At 45.3% G+C, this 19,327-nt stretch overlaps 1 protein-coding gene across 8 annotated transcripts in view; it reads left to right on the forward strand.

Annotated features, from left to right (window-relative positions):
- Positions 1 to 351: 351 nt before the first annotated feature.
- Positions 352 to 19,327, forward strand: part of AK4 (adenylate kinase 4) — a 66,007-nt gene continuing 47,031 nt past the window's right edge. The window contains exons 1-2 of one of the 8 annotated variants that reach the window (XM_032844851.1): positions 352 to 452; positions 1,020 to 1,303. In XM_032844851.1, coding sequence (XP_032700742.1) covers positions 1,159 to 1,303 — 145 coding nt within the window. In that variant the 5' untranslated portion in view covers positions 352 to 452; positions 1,020 to 1,158. Of the gene's footprint in view, positions 453 to 523; positions 542 to 664; positions 682 to 708; positions 821 to 1,019; positions 1,304 to 1,795; positions 1,814 to 16,617; positions 16,654 to 19,327 lie in introns of those variants that run through there. The other 7 variants (XM_032844858.1, XM_032844857.1, XM_032844852.1 and 4 more) reach the window with 7 other exon arrangements.

The following is a 19,327-nucleotide window of genomic DNA, read 5'->3' on the forward strand; positions in this document are numbered from 1 at the left end:
TAGGCGCTCAACACACATTTGTTGAATGAATGGCGACACGCCAAGCCTCCTTTCCTCATCTGTGAATACTCTATCTGGACCGGTTGTTGCACAAGGAAATCGCCCAGCCCCGAACTTGACGCACAGTAGGCGATCAACAAGTTGTATTTTTCCTTTTCCTCACCAGCAGACGGGGTCCGCAGGCGATGGCAAGAGAAGGGTCTGTGTCCCTGCGCCCCTGCAGCCCCCGCTGGGTGGTGCGGGGCACGTGGGACCAGAGGGCGGGGTGGGAGCGGAGCGGCGGGGAGGGGAGGGGGCGCCGGCCCGCGACTCGCGCGGAGCGGGTCTCCCCGGCTTACGTAAGGCTCGAGTCCCGCGCGGCCGGCTGGGGCTCGGAGTGGGGGCGGGCGGAGGCGGCGCCGCCCAGCGGGATCCGGGCTGGAAGCCTCGCCGAGCGCCGCGTCCCAGCCGAGGTGCGTGTTTATTTGATTGCTTCGGGTGGAGAAGCGGCCAGACTCCGGCTCCCCGGGGCAGGGAGCGCCTCGGCCCAATCTCCGCGGAGGTGGGCGCTGGGCGGTCAGCGCGGGCGGCGGGCGGCGGCGACTCCGGAGGACTGACAGCCGCTGGGGAGGGGCCGCGGCGCAGACTCCGCGCTGCCCACGTGCGAGGCCCGGGGCAAGGGCTCAGCCCCCAGGCCGCCCCGTGCGTGGGGCGACGGGGCGCGCGCGTGGAGTCACCGCCCCTCCCGGCTTCCCCCTCGGTCGAGCCTGGCGCTGGGATGCCAGGCCGCCTAGCCCCTTCCTCGAACGCCGCGTGCGGAGCGAAAGAGGAAAGGCTGGAGGTGGGCTTGGCCCGGCGGCCCTCTGAGCCCCCGAGGTCGACCCCGCCTGGGGCGGGGACTCGGGACTCCTACGGAATCGCGGCGTGGGGGCGAGGAGGGCGGGGATGGGTAGCGTGGCGCCTTTCTCCGCCTTCGAGCCGGCCCCGGCGCGGGGCTGAAGGGAGGGGTTGTCTTCAAAAGTCACTCCTTCCCCCTGCAGGGGCGCCCGGCGAGTCCCCGCGCGAGCGGAGAGTGTCGGAGGCAGAAGGAGCAGCAGCAGCAACAAAGTTCCCGGGGCTTCTCCGAGGCTGCTGTCCGGGTTGCCTGTTTGGCCGCCCCCTCCCTGCCTGGCGAAGGCAATGGCTTCCAAACTCCTGCGCGCGGTCATCCTTGGGCCGCCTGGCTCGGGCAAAGGCACCGTGTGCCAGAGGATCGCTCAGAGCTTTGGCCTCCAACATCTCTCCAGCGGCCACTTCTTGCGGGAGAACATCAAAGCGAACACCGGTGAGGGGTGGGGGGTGCGGGGGCGAGGGGCGGGGGTGATCCGTAGCCGGGTCGGGTTAGGTCGGGTCTCCTAGGTCCCCGGGCGCCCTTCCCCCGCCCGCGTGCGGTCGTGCAGGCTCGTACGTGCCTGGGAGCATGCAAACGGTGGCCCACGGCCGTGCGGCTTAACCGCGCCCCTGGAGGAAGCCGAGGCCAGCCGGGAGGAGGGTGGGAGGTGCTCGGGGCTCCTCCAGTCTTGGGGAAAAGCCGGTAACCACTCAGACAGCCGAAAAACCCGAGCTTCCCGCTCGCCCTGCCTCTTTAAGGCAAAGCTCTCTGTGCCCACACCTTCCCCGCGCCCCCTGCTCTGGCCGCCCACCTGTGGGAGTCGGGTCCCGCTGTGCGCTGGGGAGCCTGTGGCGCTGCGGGTCTCGCAGCCGCGCGCTATTCCTGCCCCTCCGCGCCGCCCGGGCCTCCGGACAGAGCCCTGGTGGCTTTGCAAGGCCTGTCTGTCCGCGGACGCCTTCTAAGGTAAACTCTCACCACGAACTCCCCTCCTTCCCAAGCCGGGGCCTGGCCGTTGGGAGACTACGTAGTAGGAGGCTCGATCTGATAAATTACCTTTTAAATCCTGCTTCCCTGGAAATGGCTTCTTGAGAAAGTCTCCCTTGACTGGAGTCGTGGATTTGGGGGTGTAGATCGCCTGATCCTTTCGTCTTTCAGTAGGGCCCTTCACCCCTCTCCTTCCACCCCACGTCCACCCCAGTTCCTGATGAACTGGCATTAAAAGGCGCGAGGTGGCTGTTGGCGCTTCTAGTGCGTAACCCTTCTGGGATGCATGTGCTCATAATTAGCAACTCCTTTACGAAAACTTGTTAACCACAGACGGGGTGCTGAACCTTCGCTGCTGTCCTTGGAGGTGACCAGGGTGGTTATTGCCCATTCGTGGGCTAATTATCCAGAGATCTTCATTACAGAAGCATAGATTAGTTTGAAGAGGTGGGCGGAGGACTGTGCTGGAAAACGGCATAGAAGCTAGGAATTAAGAAACATCTCCAAGGCAGAGTTTTATTCATTATCTCTTAAGCTATTGCAAAAAGCAAGCTTTTATTTTGATTCTCAGAAAGACTGGGCCTCTTCTCCCTCCCCTCCCCAGCCTCTGACGGTGTAGAGTTCCGTGTACCCTGGTCGTACCTTGAATTTTTTCTCACCTCAAATGGGTCTATTTTAATTTTAATACCACCTTTAGCTGCATTTTATTCTTTTTGTTTTGGAATGCAGTTTGGGGGAAGAGCAGTGTGAGAGGGAAGGCTGGCTCTCAGCCGGAGGGTTTTGTGATTGGCTCCGGTTTCTCTGTGGTAGGGAGCCGGAGGCAAGGTGAGGGGAGGAAACGATGCAATGGCTTTGAGCCCATTCCTTAGCATTTTTTATACCTGCCTTGGGAACTGGTTTCCTTCTGGCATGAAAGACTGCACCTTGTCCATCCCAGCCTGGATTAGTGGTGCCCTTCCCATTTTTAAAGTGAATGTGATGGGAAGTAGCTTACTTCTGAACTTTCTTAGAGGTTTTGAAGACTTTCCAGATGTTTTCCCTTATTCTCACTTTTTACAAATTTTTTTTTAACTTTACTTGTTTTTTTGGATTTTAGTTTCTGTTCCCTTTCACATGCCTTCATTGTTCCCAGAGTTTCTCTCTGCTGTAAGACTGTGACTGTTTAGATTTTGTTTTTCTCTTGGGAGCTAAGTAGTTTTTGCAAAAACCAATTTAAAAACCGCTTATCTGCTAAAGAGAAGAAAAACGGAGGGCAGCAATTTCTTTTCAAAGTGGCTTGTGTCTGGTGGACTTGGAGGGTGTTCTCAGATTATTTTTCTCACAGAAAGTTGGTTCTAAGAGTCTTCAGGCTCAGTGCCTGGTAAATAAAACATTCCACAGTCTATTTTTCTGTTACCTGTTGTTAGCTTTTAGTTAATTTTCTGGTAGAGAAATACAACAGCCCCTCTCTAGGTGCCCCTTTATTAGAGTTGAAGGTTTGAAGGAGCGCATGAAGCACAACAAAACCCCAGGAAATAAAATGTTGGTGGGAACTTGAGTTGGAAAGTATCTCAGGCCATCTGCTCCAACCTTGCTTCCAGCATACTCCTGTCCACATGGCTTTCCTGCAGCCCTGCCTTCTGAAAAGCTGCTCATCCAGGGAAGGAAGGGCTACCCCCGGCTTCTAGGAAGTCTTCCCTTATCTGCCCTGAGAGAATTCATTTCTTTACCCTGCACTTAGCTTGATGATGCTGTCACATGCCGTGTGGCAAAAGTCTGTCTGATTCATCATGTAGATACTTAAACCAAGTACCTGTTATGTGTGGGACAGTGTTCAAGGTACTGAGGGCTGTAGCAGTATTTAAGATAATCCTGTGCCCTTTGTTGTCCCTTCTACCTTCACTGTGTTCCAGTTCCCACTAAAAGAGACTTCAAGGTCAGGGATATGGATGGTGAAGTACCTGGTGCCTAAAGAGAGTTCAGCAAGTCTGTGTTGAAGGCAGAATATAAGTCAGATAACCTCCAGTAATTGAGTCCATTCTGTTTAATTAGCCTTGACTTGTGGTAAAAGTTTGTATTTACTATGATCTGAGATTAGCCTAAGATAGTTGTCACTCATTGGCTCTGCCTCATCTGCCTGGAGCAGTACTGCTGAGACTTAATCAAAGACTTTATTTTTTTTGAAGGGTATTGACCCGGATGCCTGGATGGCTCAGTCAGTTAAGTGTCTGCCTCCTGCTCAGGTCATGATCCCAGGGTCCGCGGATCAAGCCCCACATCGGGCTCTCTGCCCAACAGGGAGTCTGCTGCTCCCCCTCATTTACCCTCTGTGTGTATGCCTGCAGGCGCTCTCCCTCTCAAATAAAATCTTAAAGAAAAAAAAAAAAGACCCACACCCAAATCTTTGGTTCTCTTTGGTTTTCTTTAGTACTTTGCACAAGTAAATAGAAGGGATAGTTTTCATAGATTGCCAGGAGGGGGGTCCTACACTGTGTTAAAAGGAATGTTAACTTTTCTGTGTATGCGCGTACGTGTATATAAGCATGTGCATGTACACACGGGACGACACTTAGTAGTGAGTCCTAGTAAAACTCCTTATCTCTTCTGTTGAGTGGTGGTGACTGAAACCTCCCTCTGAAAGGATGTGAGAATCCTGCTTTAGGGGTTGGACAAATACTGGCGTTTTTTTTGTTTTGTTTTGTTTTGTTTTTTATAAAAATCACATTATTCTGTACTGGATCTACTCTCTCAAGTGCAGGAAAATTGGCAGATTTCCATTTGGAAGCATCCTGAACTTGATTGGGAGATACAATGTTCAAGAACAAACCTGTTTCTGCTCTTAATATTAACTGCAGCTCTTGCTGGGGTTTGCAGATGGGACTAGCATTTCAAATTAGACTATGGCCTGAGCCTCTTTTCTTTGAAAAGATGACCTAGTTCAGAGGACTCAGGTTTTTGTTTTGGGGTTTTTTTTTTTTTTTTTTGAGTATAAATGTGTCTTTTCTTATGTAAGAGTGAAAACTGAGGGTTGGAAGATAGAAAGGTTGTATTTGAGAGACTTGACAGAGTTGAACAAGGTATCTAAAATAACTTTAAATAGTTAACCTTTGTGTGGATCATAGAGTGTCTTGGCGTATTACAGGATTTCTAGAGTATTCTCTGTTCCATTTTTTTTTTTTTTTTTTAAGGTTGGTATAGCCCAGGTCAAGGCATTGAGGGAGCAGAAGGCTAACTGAAGACAAAGCACATGCTGGCACCCTGACACCCCCTCCCAACCCCCGGTGGGACAAGTGTGACATTCTTCCAGGAATTTCCCAACTGTCTTAATGTTAATACCTTGCTAGAAGGAAAACAACCTTCATGGCCTCTGGGGTCTTGTAGTTATTTTATATAGGTCGGTTGGTCCTCTTTAGCATATGAAAGTTCTTTTAAAACCCAACTCCTGAGAGTATAAAATCCCCACTCCTCAAGATTCTGGTGCAGCCCCCCTTTGTGCCCATGGCTCCTGTCCTGTCCTCATGCTTTAATAAACAAACGACCCTTTTGCACCAAAGGCATCTCAAGAATTCTTCAAGAATTCTTGGTGGTTGGTTCGAACCTCACCTGTATTCCAAAACCATATCAAAGGGTCTGACCAGTTAGGGGCATCTCTTGTTTCTACAGGTCCGCTCTACAACTTATTTTTTCTGGCTTCTTTGAGGGTTCTTATGGGTGTTGGAAGAGAACTATTTGTAACTTTTTTTTTTTTTTAGATTTTATTTATTTGAGAGAGAGCATAAGCAGGGAGGGAGGCAGAGGGAGAAGCAGACTCCCTGCTGAGCAGGAAGCCGGATGTACTGTCCCCTGAGGGTACATTTGCTTTGGCCACATTCACAGCCGAATCTGAGCATTCTTCCAGTGTGGTCATTTCTTTTTTTTTTTTTTTCTTTTAAGATTATTTGTTTGAGAGAGAGCGAGTGCAAACACCCACGCACAGGTACTGGTGTGAGTACAAACGGGAGGGGGCAGAGGGAGAGACAGAAGCAGACTGCCTGCTGAGCAGGGAGTCCTCTGCAGGGCTCAATCCCAGCACCCTGGGATCATGACCTGAGTTGAAGGCAGACACTTAACTGACTGAGCCACCCAGGTGCTGCCAGTATGGTCATTGTTTAAATGACCTAGATTGGAGTCCTGCCTTGTAGAAAATTTGGAAAGTGTGAATTGGATTGGATTTTAGGGCACTGAAAAGTTATTCAAGGTTTTGAATAGGGCGCTGACACGAATGGATTTACTTTCTAAAAGTTGACGTTTGGGATGCTGTATGAAATGACTCCCGTTAAACAGGAGTGGTACCAGTAAAACCAGTATAGACTAGGAGAGTGGACCATGGCTTGGGTTGGGCAGTAGTGGTGAAGGCAGAAATGAAGGACTTTAGGAAGTGTATGAAGGCCAAGCTGACTGGACAGAGTGAGTTGCTTGGGAGGGGTGATGGAGAGAAAGCAGCCCACAATCAGCCCTAGGATTTTGGCGTGAGCACCTTGGGTGAATGTACCTTTCGGGTTGGACTGGAGCATGCCTAACCAGTCTGGTATGAAACATTTGAGTGGCTTGCTGTTTAGTATGCTCTTAAGAACACCACTGTATGTGATTCATTGGGCAAATATACCTTCTGTGGCACAAGTAAAATGACTGGACCAGAGTGGTTTTTAAACTGTAGAAGAAGAAGGGAATTTCAAGCTTAGCTTAAGAATACTCAGTCAAGGTCTTGGTATAAAAGTTGATAAGATTTGTTCATGCACCACTTTGCTTACTAAATATTCTGTGTAAATACAGATAGAGATATGCATACATTGGTACACATGTATTTAAACTCTTTTGTATGTTTTTGTGTTTTTTTTTTTAAGATTTTATTTATTTATTTGACAGAGATCACAAGTAGGCAGAGAGGCAGGCAGAGAGAGAGGGGGAAGCAGGCTCCCTGCTGCTCAGAGAGCCCAGTGCGGGGCTCGATTCCAGGACCCTGAGATCATGACCTGAGCCAAAAGCAGAGGCTTAACCCATTGAGCCACCCAGGTGCCCCCAATGTTTTTCTGATTATAAAGATAGTATATGTAAGTTATCAAAGGTTTAGGAAACCAAGAAAAATAAGACAAACACTTTTATGGGCCCAGCACGCTTCCGCTGTACTACTCTGCTAATAAGACAAACACTCTAATCCCACTAACTGGAAGGAAAGAAATGCTGTTTATACTTTCATATACAGTGTATCCTTCCAGGCTGACTTTCAAGACTCTACTAGATATGGGATACCTGGGTGGCTCTGTAGGTTAAGTGGCTGACCTTTGATTCAGTTCAGGTCCTGACACTGAGTCCTCGTTGGGCTCTGCACTGAGAGAGCAGCCTGCTTAAGATTTTCTCTCTTCCTCTCTCCCTGTCTCCCCAGCTCTTTCCCTCTCAAAAAAAAAAAAAAAAAAAGAATATACTGTGAATTATGGTTTTGAAAATTGCTTACTTTACTTTTACAACAAATCATTTGATATTTTCCAGTGCCATTATAGTCTGTTCTTTAAGTTTAATACCCGTTTGGTATTTCAGTATATTTTATATATATATATATATGTGTATATATATATATATATTTAATTTTTATTTATTTATTTGATGGAGAGAGAGATCACAAGTAGGCAGAGAGGCAGGCAGAGAGATGGGGGGAAGCAGGCTCCTTGCTGAGCAGAGAGCCCGATGCGGGGCTCCATCCCAGGACCCTGAGATCATGACCTGAGCCAAAGGCAGAGGCTTAACCCACTAAGCCACCCAGGTGCCCCATTTTAATATAATTTTTATCCCATCTTTTATTTTTCAAGAAAGTAACATGCAGATGGTAAAATTTTCTTAAGGATTGATTTATTTATTTGAGAGAGTGCACACACACACACACACACACACACACACAAACTGGATGGAGGCGGGAGGAGTAGAGGGGTAGGGAGAGAATCCTCAAGCAGACTCCTTGCTGACCATTGAGCCCAACATGGGGCTGGATCCCAGGACCCTGAGATTATGACCTGAGCTAAGATCAAGGGTAGGATGCTTAACCGACTGAGCTATCCAACGGCCCTGAGGGTAAAATTCTCAAATTAATACACTAGGAATGGTGTGGAAAGTCTCTTTCCCCTCCTTGACCCCTCCTTCCCCAGCTACTCTCTATAGGGATAGCCTCTAATTACTTTTCTTGGATATTCATCTGGAGAATTTGCATACATACATACAGCATGCATAGGCAGAGCAGTTGCCTCTTTTTAAAAGGTACAAATTTGGGGCACCTGGGTGGCTCAGTGGGTTAATCTTCTGCCTTCAGCTCAGGTCATGATCTCAGGGTGCTGGGATTAAGCCCTGCATTGGGCTCTCTACTGGGTGGGGAAGCTGTGCGCCCCCCCCCCCCCCCCCCCCACCCCCGCCGTCGCTGCCTGCCTCTCTGCCTGCTTGTGATCTCCATCAAATAAATAAAAATCTTTAAAAAAAAATAAAAGGTACAGATTTATACTTTGTTTTTCAGGTCTTTGTTTAAATTTAGCAATATAGATTAGACGTTGGTTTCTACTAGCAGATTATCAGTTTACCTCATTCATTTTGAAAAATTGCCACATGCTCTTACTGTATAGCTGTACTGTAGTTCTTCGAACCAGCCATTCTCAGACATTTTAGTCCCACATTTAAAACTCATTGAGAACTCCGGGGAGTCTTAGATGCAGATTTCTAGATGCTAACTGTATTAGAAGTTAAAACTGAGAAAGCTAAAAAATACTATGGATTCATTAAAAGTAATAAACCCATATTAACATGTTTCTACGAAAAATAACTTTTCCAAAACAAAATCTTAGAAGGGTAATGTTTTTTCACATATACACAAATCTCTTCAATGACTTGCTTTGTCATTTTTTTTTTTTTAAGCTTTAGTTTGAGAGAGAGAGGGAGTGCGCGCAAGCATGTGCTCACGTGCAAGGGAGAGGGAGAGAATGTCAGGCAGCCTCTGGGTTGAGTGTGAGCCCCGCATAGGGTTGGATCTCACAACCTTGAGATCATGGCCTGAGCCAAAACCGACACTCAACTCACTGAGCCACCCAGGTGTTCTGAAAGCTGGATTTTTATAAATTCAGTTTGTATGCTGCATTGTGTTGGTTAAAGTACTAAAAGAATATTTGGCTTCACACAGATGTGTAGTTAGACTTTGAAAAAGGGACCTCACCCCTGAAGGGATGTTCCTGGACCCTTGGTGTCCTTGGACCACACTTGGAGAACTGCTGATTTAACTAGTCTTCTGTTGATAGAATTTAGGGTATCTACAGTCTTTTGGTGTACAAAGCATGCTTCCCCGAACTCCTAGTAAATAGGTCTTTTCAACAAATGTGTAAGTGCCAAGCACTGTTGGCTTGTGGGATACGAAGAAGTCAGACAAAGTCATTTCTTTCTTTCTTTTTTTTTTTTTAATGATTTTATTTATTTATTTGACAGAGGGAACAGAAGCAGGGGGAATGGGAGAAGGAGAAGCAGGCTTCCCGCTGAGCAGGGAGCCCGATGTGGGGCTTAATCCCAGGACCCTGGGATCGTGATCTGAGCTGAAGGCAGATGCTTAATGACTGAGCCACCCAGGTTCCCCAAGACAGGGTCTATTTCCTGAAGGAGCTTCTAAGTTGATAGGCAGAGGCAGGCAAACTAGGAGAAAGTAATGGAGGCTGAAAGATGTGCATGTGTAGGTCCTGTAGCACATGGGGAAGTGTGACCCACCCAGCACTGAGGAGGCGGTGGGATTAGGGAATGCTTTCTAGAGATGACTGCTGAGCTGAGTTTTGACAGATTGAGTCCCGCTACCAGATCAAGAGATGGGATGGTCATTGCCACCACATAGCTGCACACTTTCTAGAGCTTTCTTGTGGCCCACAAGAGATCATTGCTTCTGTGTCTTGATCACATCTTTTATGTTATTATTTTGGTCTTTAGTCACCTCTTTACTATCAAAGGAAAGGGTACTTATACCTGCTCTGTATTACGTTTTCCAGCTTTCATTACTTGGGCTTGCCTTTGAGATGCACACATACAGCCACATCATAGTTTGAAGCTTTTAAACTACTGGTTCAGACTCCTCGAACTCAAGTGACGGCACCTGATCGTGAACCTAGTAGATTGGGTACCAGACTGTTAGCTGCACATCCACCTGTTCCAACGGACATACCGAATTGCCTCATCCCTTAAAATCTATCGAGTAAATGTGAAATGGTATTATATTAGGCTAGTGTGCTCTTTAACACCCTATGTGTAATACATGTTGTGAGAAGATTTAGGGACTTGGAAATTGTTTTTCTTAATATTCTTTTATTATGGGTTGGATGGCTTGATCATGTATTGTCTTTCAGCAAACTAGTTTTTTAAAGCATGAGCAGGTAGTAGAGGCTTTGAATTACTCTGTGCTCCCCCTACCTGCCTCACTTTGGTGTTTAGTTCTCAGGTTAGCCTTTAAGACATGGTACGAAAGGTCTCACTTGTCCAGTTTCACGAAGTGCAATTAGATGGCTGATGTTATATTTTAACAGTCTGATGTCCAAGTTCCAAGAGTTCTTGTACTGGTTAAACGACAGGCCTGGCAGCAAATACCCCTTATTTAGCCAGAAAGGCTGATAGTATTGAAATAATGCAAAGTCACTCCTGCTCATCAAATTCCCCAAAGGCTAGAAATCAGTTATTTTCTTTTCTTCAGCACTTTCTTACTGACCAGCCGCCTTTGACTTTGGCACTTTGTAGTTCTTGTGACTTGGTCATTGTAACTGACATTTGCGATGGGGGTCAGGGAGGTCGAGCGTGCTAGGCCCTGCGCTGGCTAATGTATGAATACTGTCCTCTAGTTCATGCACACATCTACAGAGCAGTTGTTAACGCCGTCATGTTACAAATGAAGAAATGGCCTCAGAGAGGTCGCCGTACTTGCCTTAGGTCAAATAGCTAGTTAAATAGAGAAGCTGGTATTCAAACTTGGGACTCCCTAGGTTGGGTTAAACTGCCCATTAGGTCATGCAGGGACTCCAATACCTAGTGAAATATCCCCTTCCTGCCTCACAAACAGCACAGGGGGCCGCGTACTACAGCTCACCGGTCCACAAGGACACTGAGCTTCAGAAGGCTCTTCAAGGCTAGGCTAGAGGTACGTGGTTTGTTGTTGTTCTGTTCCTAAAACATTTTTATTTAAATCTAAATAAGGAAACCCTGACTTCCTCCCTCCCCCCAAAAGAGCTCCGAAAGTTCTAAAATAGAAACTTGACGTAATTGTGAGGAGGTAGAAGTTGCCTTTCATTCTAATTGTTAAGACTTCTAGCATAATACCTGAACCCGCTCTTCCGTTAGCCATTTGGCAGATGCTTCTGTGCCTGCAATAGGTATGAGGAGGATGCAGAAGTACCCTTGAGGCACTTACTCGGGTTCAAGTTCTAGGTTTCACATGATGTTCCCGTGAGTCACGGTGGGATGTGTGTGTGGGTGAAGTGTTGAGGTCATGGACAAGGTGGGGAGGGCATTGTTCAGGGGTGCCTTTCTCCTGGAATGCCTTTCACACTTCCCTTAATCTCTCAGTTTTCAGTCTCGTTGCTTCAGTGAAGATTTTTCACAGCTGTTGGCAGCTACACATCGTTTTCTTCCTGAAATTTCTGTCAGACCCATCTGTACCTCTGATATGGCATTCATTACCACCTCCCTGTCAGGTGGTCTGTTTTGTAACATCAGTTAAAGTCTCTCAGCACCGGAATCATAAACTTCTTCGTGTCAGTTCAGTTCAGCAAATGTTCTGATAGCCTATTAAGGCAGGATGGGAGATGTGCTATAAACAAGGGAAAAATAATCAGGGTAACCCTGTGTATGTTATGCCTTATATCCTGTATACTTTTACCACAAAAATATGGTAGTGCAGTGATAGAGGGTGATTGGGAAAACCACTTAAGCCTGTGATGTGAGGTCGGAGAAGGCCTCTCTGAGGAGGTGATGTTTAAGCTGAGCCCTGAGAAAGGGTAGGAGCCAGGTGTGTGAAGATTTGGGGGCAGACGGGACGGCGTGTGGCGAGACTTCATATAGGAGTGAGCTTTTTCCATGGAGGAAAGGAAGCAGGTGTTTCTGGAGTGCTGTGAGTAGGAGATGGTAGAAGGGAGGCTCTGAGGGTTGGCATAGGAGCTTAAGGGATGACTGGGGGAGTTTGGCCTTCCAGGGCAAGTAGATGAGAAGTGGCTAGGGTTTTGTTGTTACTGTTAACTAGTTTCTATGTCTTAACAGCTCTGAGAGATAACTTGAATAAAGGAGCATTTATCCTTATAAAGCATAAAAACCTAAAGCATAAGTGTCCTTAGAGAATCCTGCAACCATCATCACATCACCGCTAATTGGAGAACATTTTCATTACCCCAGAAAGAAACTCTGCGTCCGTTAGTAGTCGTTCCCCATTTCCCCCCTCCCTCCAGCCCCTGGTAATCACTAATTGACTTTCCCTTTGTATGGATTTGCCTACTCTGGATATTGTAAATGGACTCATACAAGATGTGACTTTGTATCTCGCTTCTTTCACTGAGCATGTTTTCAAGGTTCAACTTTGTTCATCGGTGTAGTTATGTGTCAGTATTTCATTCCTTTTTATCCCTAGATAATCTGTCATATGGGCATACCACATTTTGTTTCTTGATTCATTATTTAATGGACACTTGGGTTGTTACCTGCTATGAACATTAGTATACAAATTTTTGTGTGCATATGTTTTCATCTCTCTCAGGTATATATATACGTAGGAGTGGAGTTGCTGAGTCATATGGTAACACCATGTTTAACATCTTGAGGAACTGCCAGCTGTTTTCCAAAGCAGCTCAACCATTTTATATTCCCACCAACAATGAATGAGGGTTCCAATGTCTTTACATTCTTGCCAACACTTGTTAATGTATGTCTTTTTTGTTTTCACCACCCTAGTGAGTGTGAAGTGATATCTCACTGTGATTTCAGTTTACATTTCCCTAAGGACTAATGACACTGAACATCTCATTTGCTGTTGACCATCTGTATATCTTCTTTGGAGAATGTCTATTCAGATCTTATGCCCATTTGCAGATGTGCTCATTTGTTCCTTCATTGTTGGGTTCTTTATATATTCTGGATACAGGTCCCTGAATTAGGTACATGATTTGTAGATATTTTCTTCTGTTCTCTCTCTCTCTTTTTTTTTTAAACCTTTCTTGATGTTTTCCTTAGAAACACACAAGTCTTTAAATTTGATGAAGTCCAATTTATCTTTTTTTTTTTTTTCCTTTGTTGCCTGGGGATTTTGGTTTCATTGCCTAATCCAAGGTAAAGCCCTTGTTTTAAAATGTGGGACTGACAATCAGATTCCCATTTAAATAGATCATCCAGGCTATTTGGAAACTGGATTGGAAGGTTCTAGAGTGAAAGTAGGGAGAACAAACCAAAAAAGAAAAAAAAAAGGGGGAATGAGAACAGACTTTTAACATCCATAAGTTCTTGTTAAATCAGTGTATTCCAGTGTACACTTGTTAATAGGAGTAAAAAGTGGCCTCTACTTTTAAGGAATTCATAAGGTAAAACATACACCCAATTAATTGTTTTATAAGGCAGATTATACTGAGTGCTATTTAAAAAAGAATGATTTTTTTTTTTTAAACACTGAAGTTACTTGTATAAACTTACTGAGTTCTTTTTGTATCTCCAATATCTAACATACAGTTAGTACTTAATAGTTGTTTAATGTACTTCTGGATGACACAACACATCAGTGAAAGCTGAGGGAGAGATGGCATTAGAATTGAACCTTGAGGGGTGTGGGAAAGGTACTGGCAGTTCGAAAGTGGGAGCAGGGTGTTATTGTTGGAGGGGTCATATCTGAGAGGAGGGTATTTTGATTGAAACCTAGAGGTGGTAGAATTATGTAGGCATGGAATTTAGAATTGTCCTTTGGGACTTACATGTAATTCCAGATTGAGTTTATAAATAGGAAGGTGCCTGGGAGTCAGTGCCTTCCTCAAACTCCTTTAGTGGCACGATTATCATTTCTCGTAGGGAAGTATAGTGTGGGTTGTAGTGGAGAGAAAGTGGAGCATACCTAAGATGGTGGCCAACAGTTTTGATCAGGTATAGGGTAGAAGTAATGGAAACGGGGATTTGGGAGAAGCTGAGGTAGTGACAGTAGCACCTAATAGAATAGATTGTGCCTGCGAATGGTGGGAAGGGCAGAGCCAAATGCAACCCTTCAAAGGGTTGAGCTTCAGCGATGGTGGGGAAAAGTGGCCCCATTTAAAGAAGGAGGGCAGTCGGGTGTTGGGGTGATGACAAGTTTAACACACCTGCAGGAAGTTCCAGGTCGAAGTTCTCTAGTGGGTTTTGACATAGCAAGTGATAGGCTCCAGCGGTTGGCTGTTAGGCATAGAGAAAATAAGGTTGGGCTTTGGAGTCTGTCATACCTCTGGCTCCATCTCTTCCTGGCTTGGTAAACTTTGGGGAAAGTTAATTTAACTTGATTTCCTCCTTTGTAAGAACCGCCCCCTCACAGGGTTGTTGGGAGGATCAGACGGGGTCGTCTGTGTAAAACGCCTGACAAGTAGGAAGGTTCTCTATTCGGTTTGTTTCCTTTTTCCATGGAGTCATAATACTTTGATTTCTTTGAAAATCTTCCTCAGTAAATGTGGTGCTTTGAATGGAATCATTGGCATAATGCAGTGGGGTGTAGGCAGTATATAGGGTGTGTGTGTGTGTGTGTGTGTGTGTGTGTGTTGTGTGTATATATTATGTGTGTGTACGTATACCAGTGGAGCCTACAAGCACTGTTTTTAAACTATTAATTGTCTTGTCCTCTTATTTTTTTTTTAAAACTAGTCTTGTTTCCATTCTTGTCCAAACAAAAATACTTACCCTAAAGTTATGTGTATATGTCTTTTGGAAGCCTTCCTGGACCCAAAATTGCTTTTTAGAAATTGTGTCATCCTTTTTTTTTTTTTTTTTTTAAGATTCTATTTATGTATTTGAAAAAGAGAGAGGGCACAGAGACTGGGGAAGAAGCAAGACTCCCAGCTGAGCAGCAAGCCCGATGTGGGACTTGATCTCAGGGCCCTGGGATCATGTCCTGAGCCAAAGGCAGATGCTTAACTGACTGAGCCACACAGGCGTCCCAAAATTGTGTCATTAAGATGGACATTTTTCTACCTTTACCTGTTTGTCTGATTGGATAGATTTTCTCAGGGTCTTTTAATGTTCTGGACTGCTGATACATCTGATTTGGCTTTTGGTTTGCTTTGTTTAAATCCTAAATTCTAACTCAACTGCTTATGTATTTTTTCTTCTGTGGACTTCTGTAGATCTTGGTAAAAATAGCCAATGTAGTTTGTGGGAGAACTATAAAATATCGATTGCGTATATGAGTACAGCTTCCTAATTTTCTTAAAATGCTAACTATAAATACTGTCTCAGGACACAATTTAGTTTTTCCATGAGGGATATTGATTTTTAACTTGTGTTATTTCAGTGGCTTAGTTTTAAAAAAATCAAGAATCTAGCTTGGAATACAGTGAAAGTGTAAGACCTCCTTCCTGTTGAGCTCAGAGTTTTGTTTTAGTTTTCTCTGGTTTTTAGGAGCTAAACACTATGCATAACAATGAATGTGCTAAGTTTAATTATTCCATTTCTTAATGTCTTAGAATTGGAAGGGATTTGAGTCCTTCTGTCCAAGTGGCCATTCTCTACTGAGTCCTTTCTGTAGCCGCTGACAGCCAGCTCACCTCCTCTGGAGGCAGGTTTTTTCATTGCTGGACAGGTCTGATTGTTGGAAGATTTTTTTCTTTGTACTGAGATGAAAGCCAGTCCTTGAAATTGTCATCCATAAACTGTCGTCCACTTGTCCATCTTCAGTCTTTTGGTATCACACACATTAAATCTAGTAACTCTGCAGACAATTGGAAATAGTTGCTAGGTACCACTTCCCTGACTGAAGTCATCTTTTTCACCACCCTCAAAAGAATAGCCCTCATTCTCTCAACCATTCTTTCCATGATGACTTTTCTAGATTCTTTTCAGCCTGGTTTCATTTTGACCCTTTTAAACTGTGATGGCCTCCATCAGTAACAACTGGCCAAATATGGTAGGACCATTGTAGCTGTCATGGCTTGACTTCTAAATTCTCCTCTCTTACTAAATTAACACATGATTTGGGAGTGTTTCTGAACAGTGTCCTGTGAGGCGCACGGTAGCTCAGTTAGCTTTGTAGAGCCCACAGTATATGAGGCTGTCTCCAAACCTACGGGCAGACACCAGCTACTCAAGGCTACTCCAGTCTGTAGTTCTGTCCTTTGAGTGAGGTCTGAACTTCCATCTCCTCCTTGGTTCGTTCTGAGGATGGCTAAAAGTATTAGGGACAAATTAGGTAAATACTGGGGGTTTGGTGGAATGACCACTTAGCCTAAATATCGTAGGATATTGATCCATGTGATGAATAAATCATGACTAAATTTGCCCAGGTTGCCATTAATTATGGTTATTGAATAGTTTTCATGTAGTATTTATTTCCTAAAATCCAGGACTCTGATTTTATGCTGAATGCCTTTGTTCATTCAAAGCTCTGAGAGGTAGTGTTTGTCTTTAAGAGTGTGGGCTCTGAGCTACATAGCTGGCTGGGTTTGGAATCTGACTGGGCGACCCTTGCACCGCAATCTTGGGCAAAGTAGCTAACCTTTTTGTGTTTACTCATTTATGAAGGAGAGTAACGGTGCAGCTACCTTATGGGATCTCTTCGTGAGTATTAAGTTAATATGTGCTGGCAGAGCTGAGGCCATGGTCAGGTGAGTGAAGCACTGTCCTTGGGTGAAATTTTAAGAGGGTGCCCAGAAAACTCAGTAAGTGAGAGAAGTGGGGTTGTTCAGTGCACTAAAAGGATCAAAATGCAACATTTTAAAAGATAAAGACCAGATCTGACAGATTGAGGCAGGACTAAAATGCGTGAGAGTGAGTTGTTTAAATGAGTTGGATCCATTTTCATTGTGGATTTTTTTTTTTTTTTGCACTAGTTTTGATACTTTAAAATATGGCACTAAAATATTAGTTATCTTGATTCCTGGAGCTCGGCTTTTTGTTGCCCTCTTCTGTTTTCCCTGAAGTGAGTGCCTCAGCCTCTGATCCTAGTTGGCCAGTGTGTGGTGTTAGTTATTAGTGGTTGATTGCAGTGATGTTAGTTTTGTAGAGGAAATGCATTTAAGAGCCTTGTGGAAGGATTCCCCCCCTCCCCCTTGACTGTTCCATTAGGTTGTCTCAGGGCCAGTCCACATCTCCTAGTCAAGGTCAGTTTTAGATTTTGAATGTCATATTATGAACACTGTTGGAAGCTCAAACCCTGGAGAATAAAAAATGCATGCACTTAGCTTATGTCTAGAGGAATGCAGCCAAGCCAAACAGCCCTGAAACATTGCATTTCCTTCAGGGCCAGGATCGGGAAAGACAGCCACAGATGGTTGGCTGAGCCGGAGCTGGAACTGCTGTTGGGCGGCGTGAAATGTTCGAAGTGGCAGAAACCAGGAACCCATTGCAGGGTGGGAAGTGGTGTTTCTAGAAGTTAAATTAAGAGGATGGAATCTTTCTGTAATTCTGGTTCTGCTCTAGTTTGTCTTCAGTTATACAGACCCGATACAAACACGTTTCGGAAATCTGTTTCATGGTTACTGGCCGGTGAAAGGCAAAAAAAAGAAAAAAAAAAGTTGTAGGATCCATTTTTAAAGCTTGTTCTTGACAGTTGAAGTGTTACACAAGGCAAGGCAAAGCTGTCTGTTAGGACATGATCCCTATTAAGGTGCCAGCCTGCCTGCCTGCTTGCTTGCTTTCCTTCCTTCCTGCCTTTCTTCCTTCATTCCTTCCTTTTTTGTCTTTTTTCTTTTTGATACAGATTCATCCCATGTTGCTTTTTTACACAAAGTAGAAGGAGTTGCTCTTAAAAGGTCACATGAACTGGATCTTGGTGATATTTTGCATAAAATCTGTGGAGCCAAATAATAGCACTATCGCGGTTACCATGGACTTATTTAGGTTTAAATTTGCCTGAAGATATTTTATCATTTTGTTTTGAGATTGCAAAGAAGTGGAATCCAGTGATACACTTAAGAAGTGGAATGAGTTTAAAACCCAACTTTCTGGGGCGCCTGGGTGGCTCAGTGGGTTAAAACCTCTGCCTTCGGTTCAGGTCATGATCCCAGGGTCCTGGGATCGAGCCCGCATCTTGGCTCTCTGCTCAGCCGGGAGCCTGCTTCTTCTCCACACTCTCTCTCTGCCTGCTTGTGATCTCTGTCTGTCAAATAAATAAATAAAATCTTTAAAAAAAAAAAAACAACCCACCAACTTTCTTTTGTTGGCTACCGCCTGACTTTGATGCCTTTCTCTGAAACTGCTCTGCTGCGTGAGTCTGATCATTTTTAGAGACTCCCGGTATCTTCTGGCTTTGCATTGGGAAGAAAAAAAAAAGAGTCGGAGAATTCTTGTCTCAGAAGAATGTATGTCACCACTGTACCAATTTTTAGAGAGCAGCTGTGGCAGCTGCTTTGTTGTCCTCCTTTCATTTGGCAGGTGGAGAAAGTGGGAAAGTTTTAAAGTGACTTCTAAAATTAGTGTGTCTGGTCGAGCATTCAGTTTCACATATATGCTGCTTGGAATAACATTGTGAGCCGATGCAGAGACTTGAAAGTCAACTTAGGGGTTGAAACCAAGCGGCCGGTACCTTTGTGGCCGTTGGGTTTATAAGCCAAACATCCTCCGATGTCTAGGAACTTGCACTTGAAATAGAGACAGCTGCGGCAGTCAGTCATCGTGAGCTGACGGCAATCCTTGGTTTAATGGGCGGAGTTTAATGTTTCCTGTCCGGTGACTTACCGAGGCAGGCTGGTGGGGGTCTGAGGGTCCTTGGCTTTGCGCAGGATGGAAATCAAACAGGGAAGTGAGAGCAGAGTTTATTGAAGATCTAGAGAGAGGGCAGATACGGACAGAGCATTGGGGAGACTCCAACAGGAGAGAGAGTCTTGTCTTTGCTGGGCCTGGGGGTTTTATTGAGGACTGAGGTCTGGTGTGTGTGCCCTTGCAGGCATCCAGGAACTGGTCTCCATCAGTCACTTCTGTCCTGAGCCCCGGGGGTGTTGGTGTCAGGGTGTCTGGAGTCAGTGCTCTTAGAGAACCTTCTTGACAGCCTTTAGATGTTATCTGTCATGCTGGAAGATTCCAAAGAAATTGTTAACTCCTTGACCTTTACAAGGAGGACATGCATTATCAGTACCGTAAGCCCGTGTAGGGAGAGGGTGCAGGTCCCAGCAAGAACAGAAGCAGGAGAATGAGCAGATTCCTTCATGAGGTACCGTCAGGTTCTCTGTCTCATGACCAGCTTGTACTTGGATTAGTTAGGCCCAAGGTGAAATACAATGTCTTCTTCTTTTCCTCTTCACTGTTTCTTTTCTGCTTCTGGGCCAGCTTGCACTTCGTTGT

This window comes from Lontra canadensis, unplaced genomic scaffold, assembly GCF_010015895.1.
Source record: "Lontra canadensis isolate GAN:19392208 unplaced genomic scaffold, GSC_riverotter_1.0 scaffold158, whole genome shotgun sequence".
Lineage (NCBI taxonomy): Eukaryota > Metazoa > Chordata > Mammalia > Carnivora > Mustelidae > Lontra > Lontra canadensis.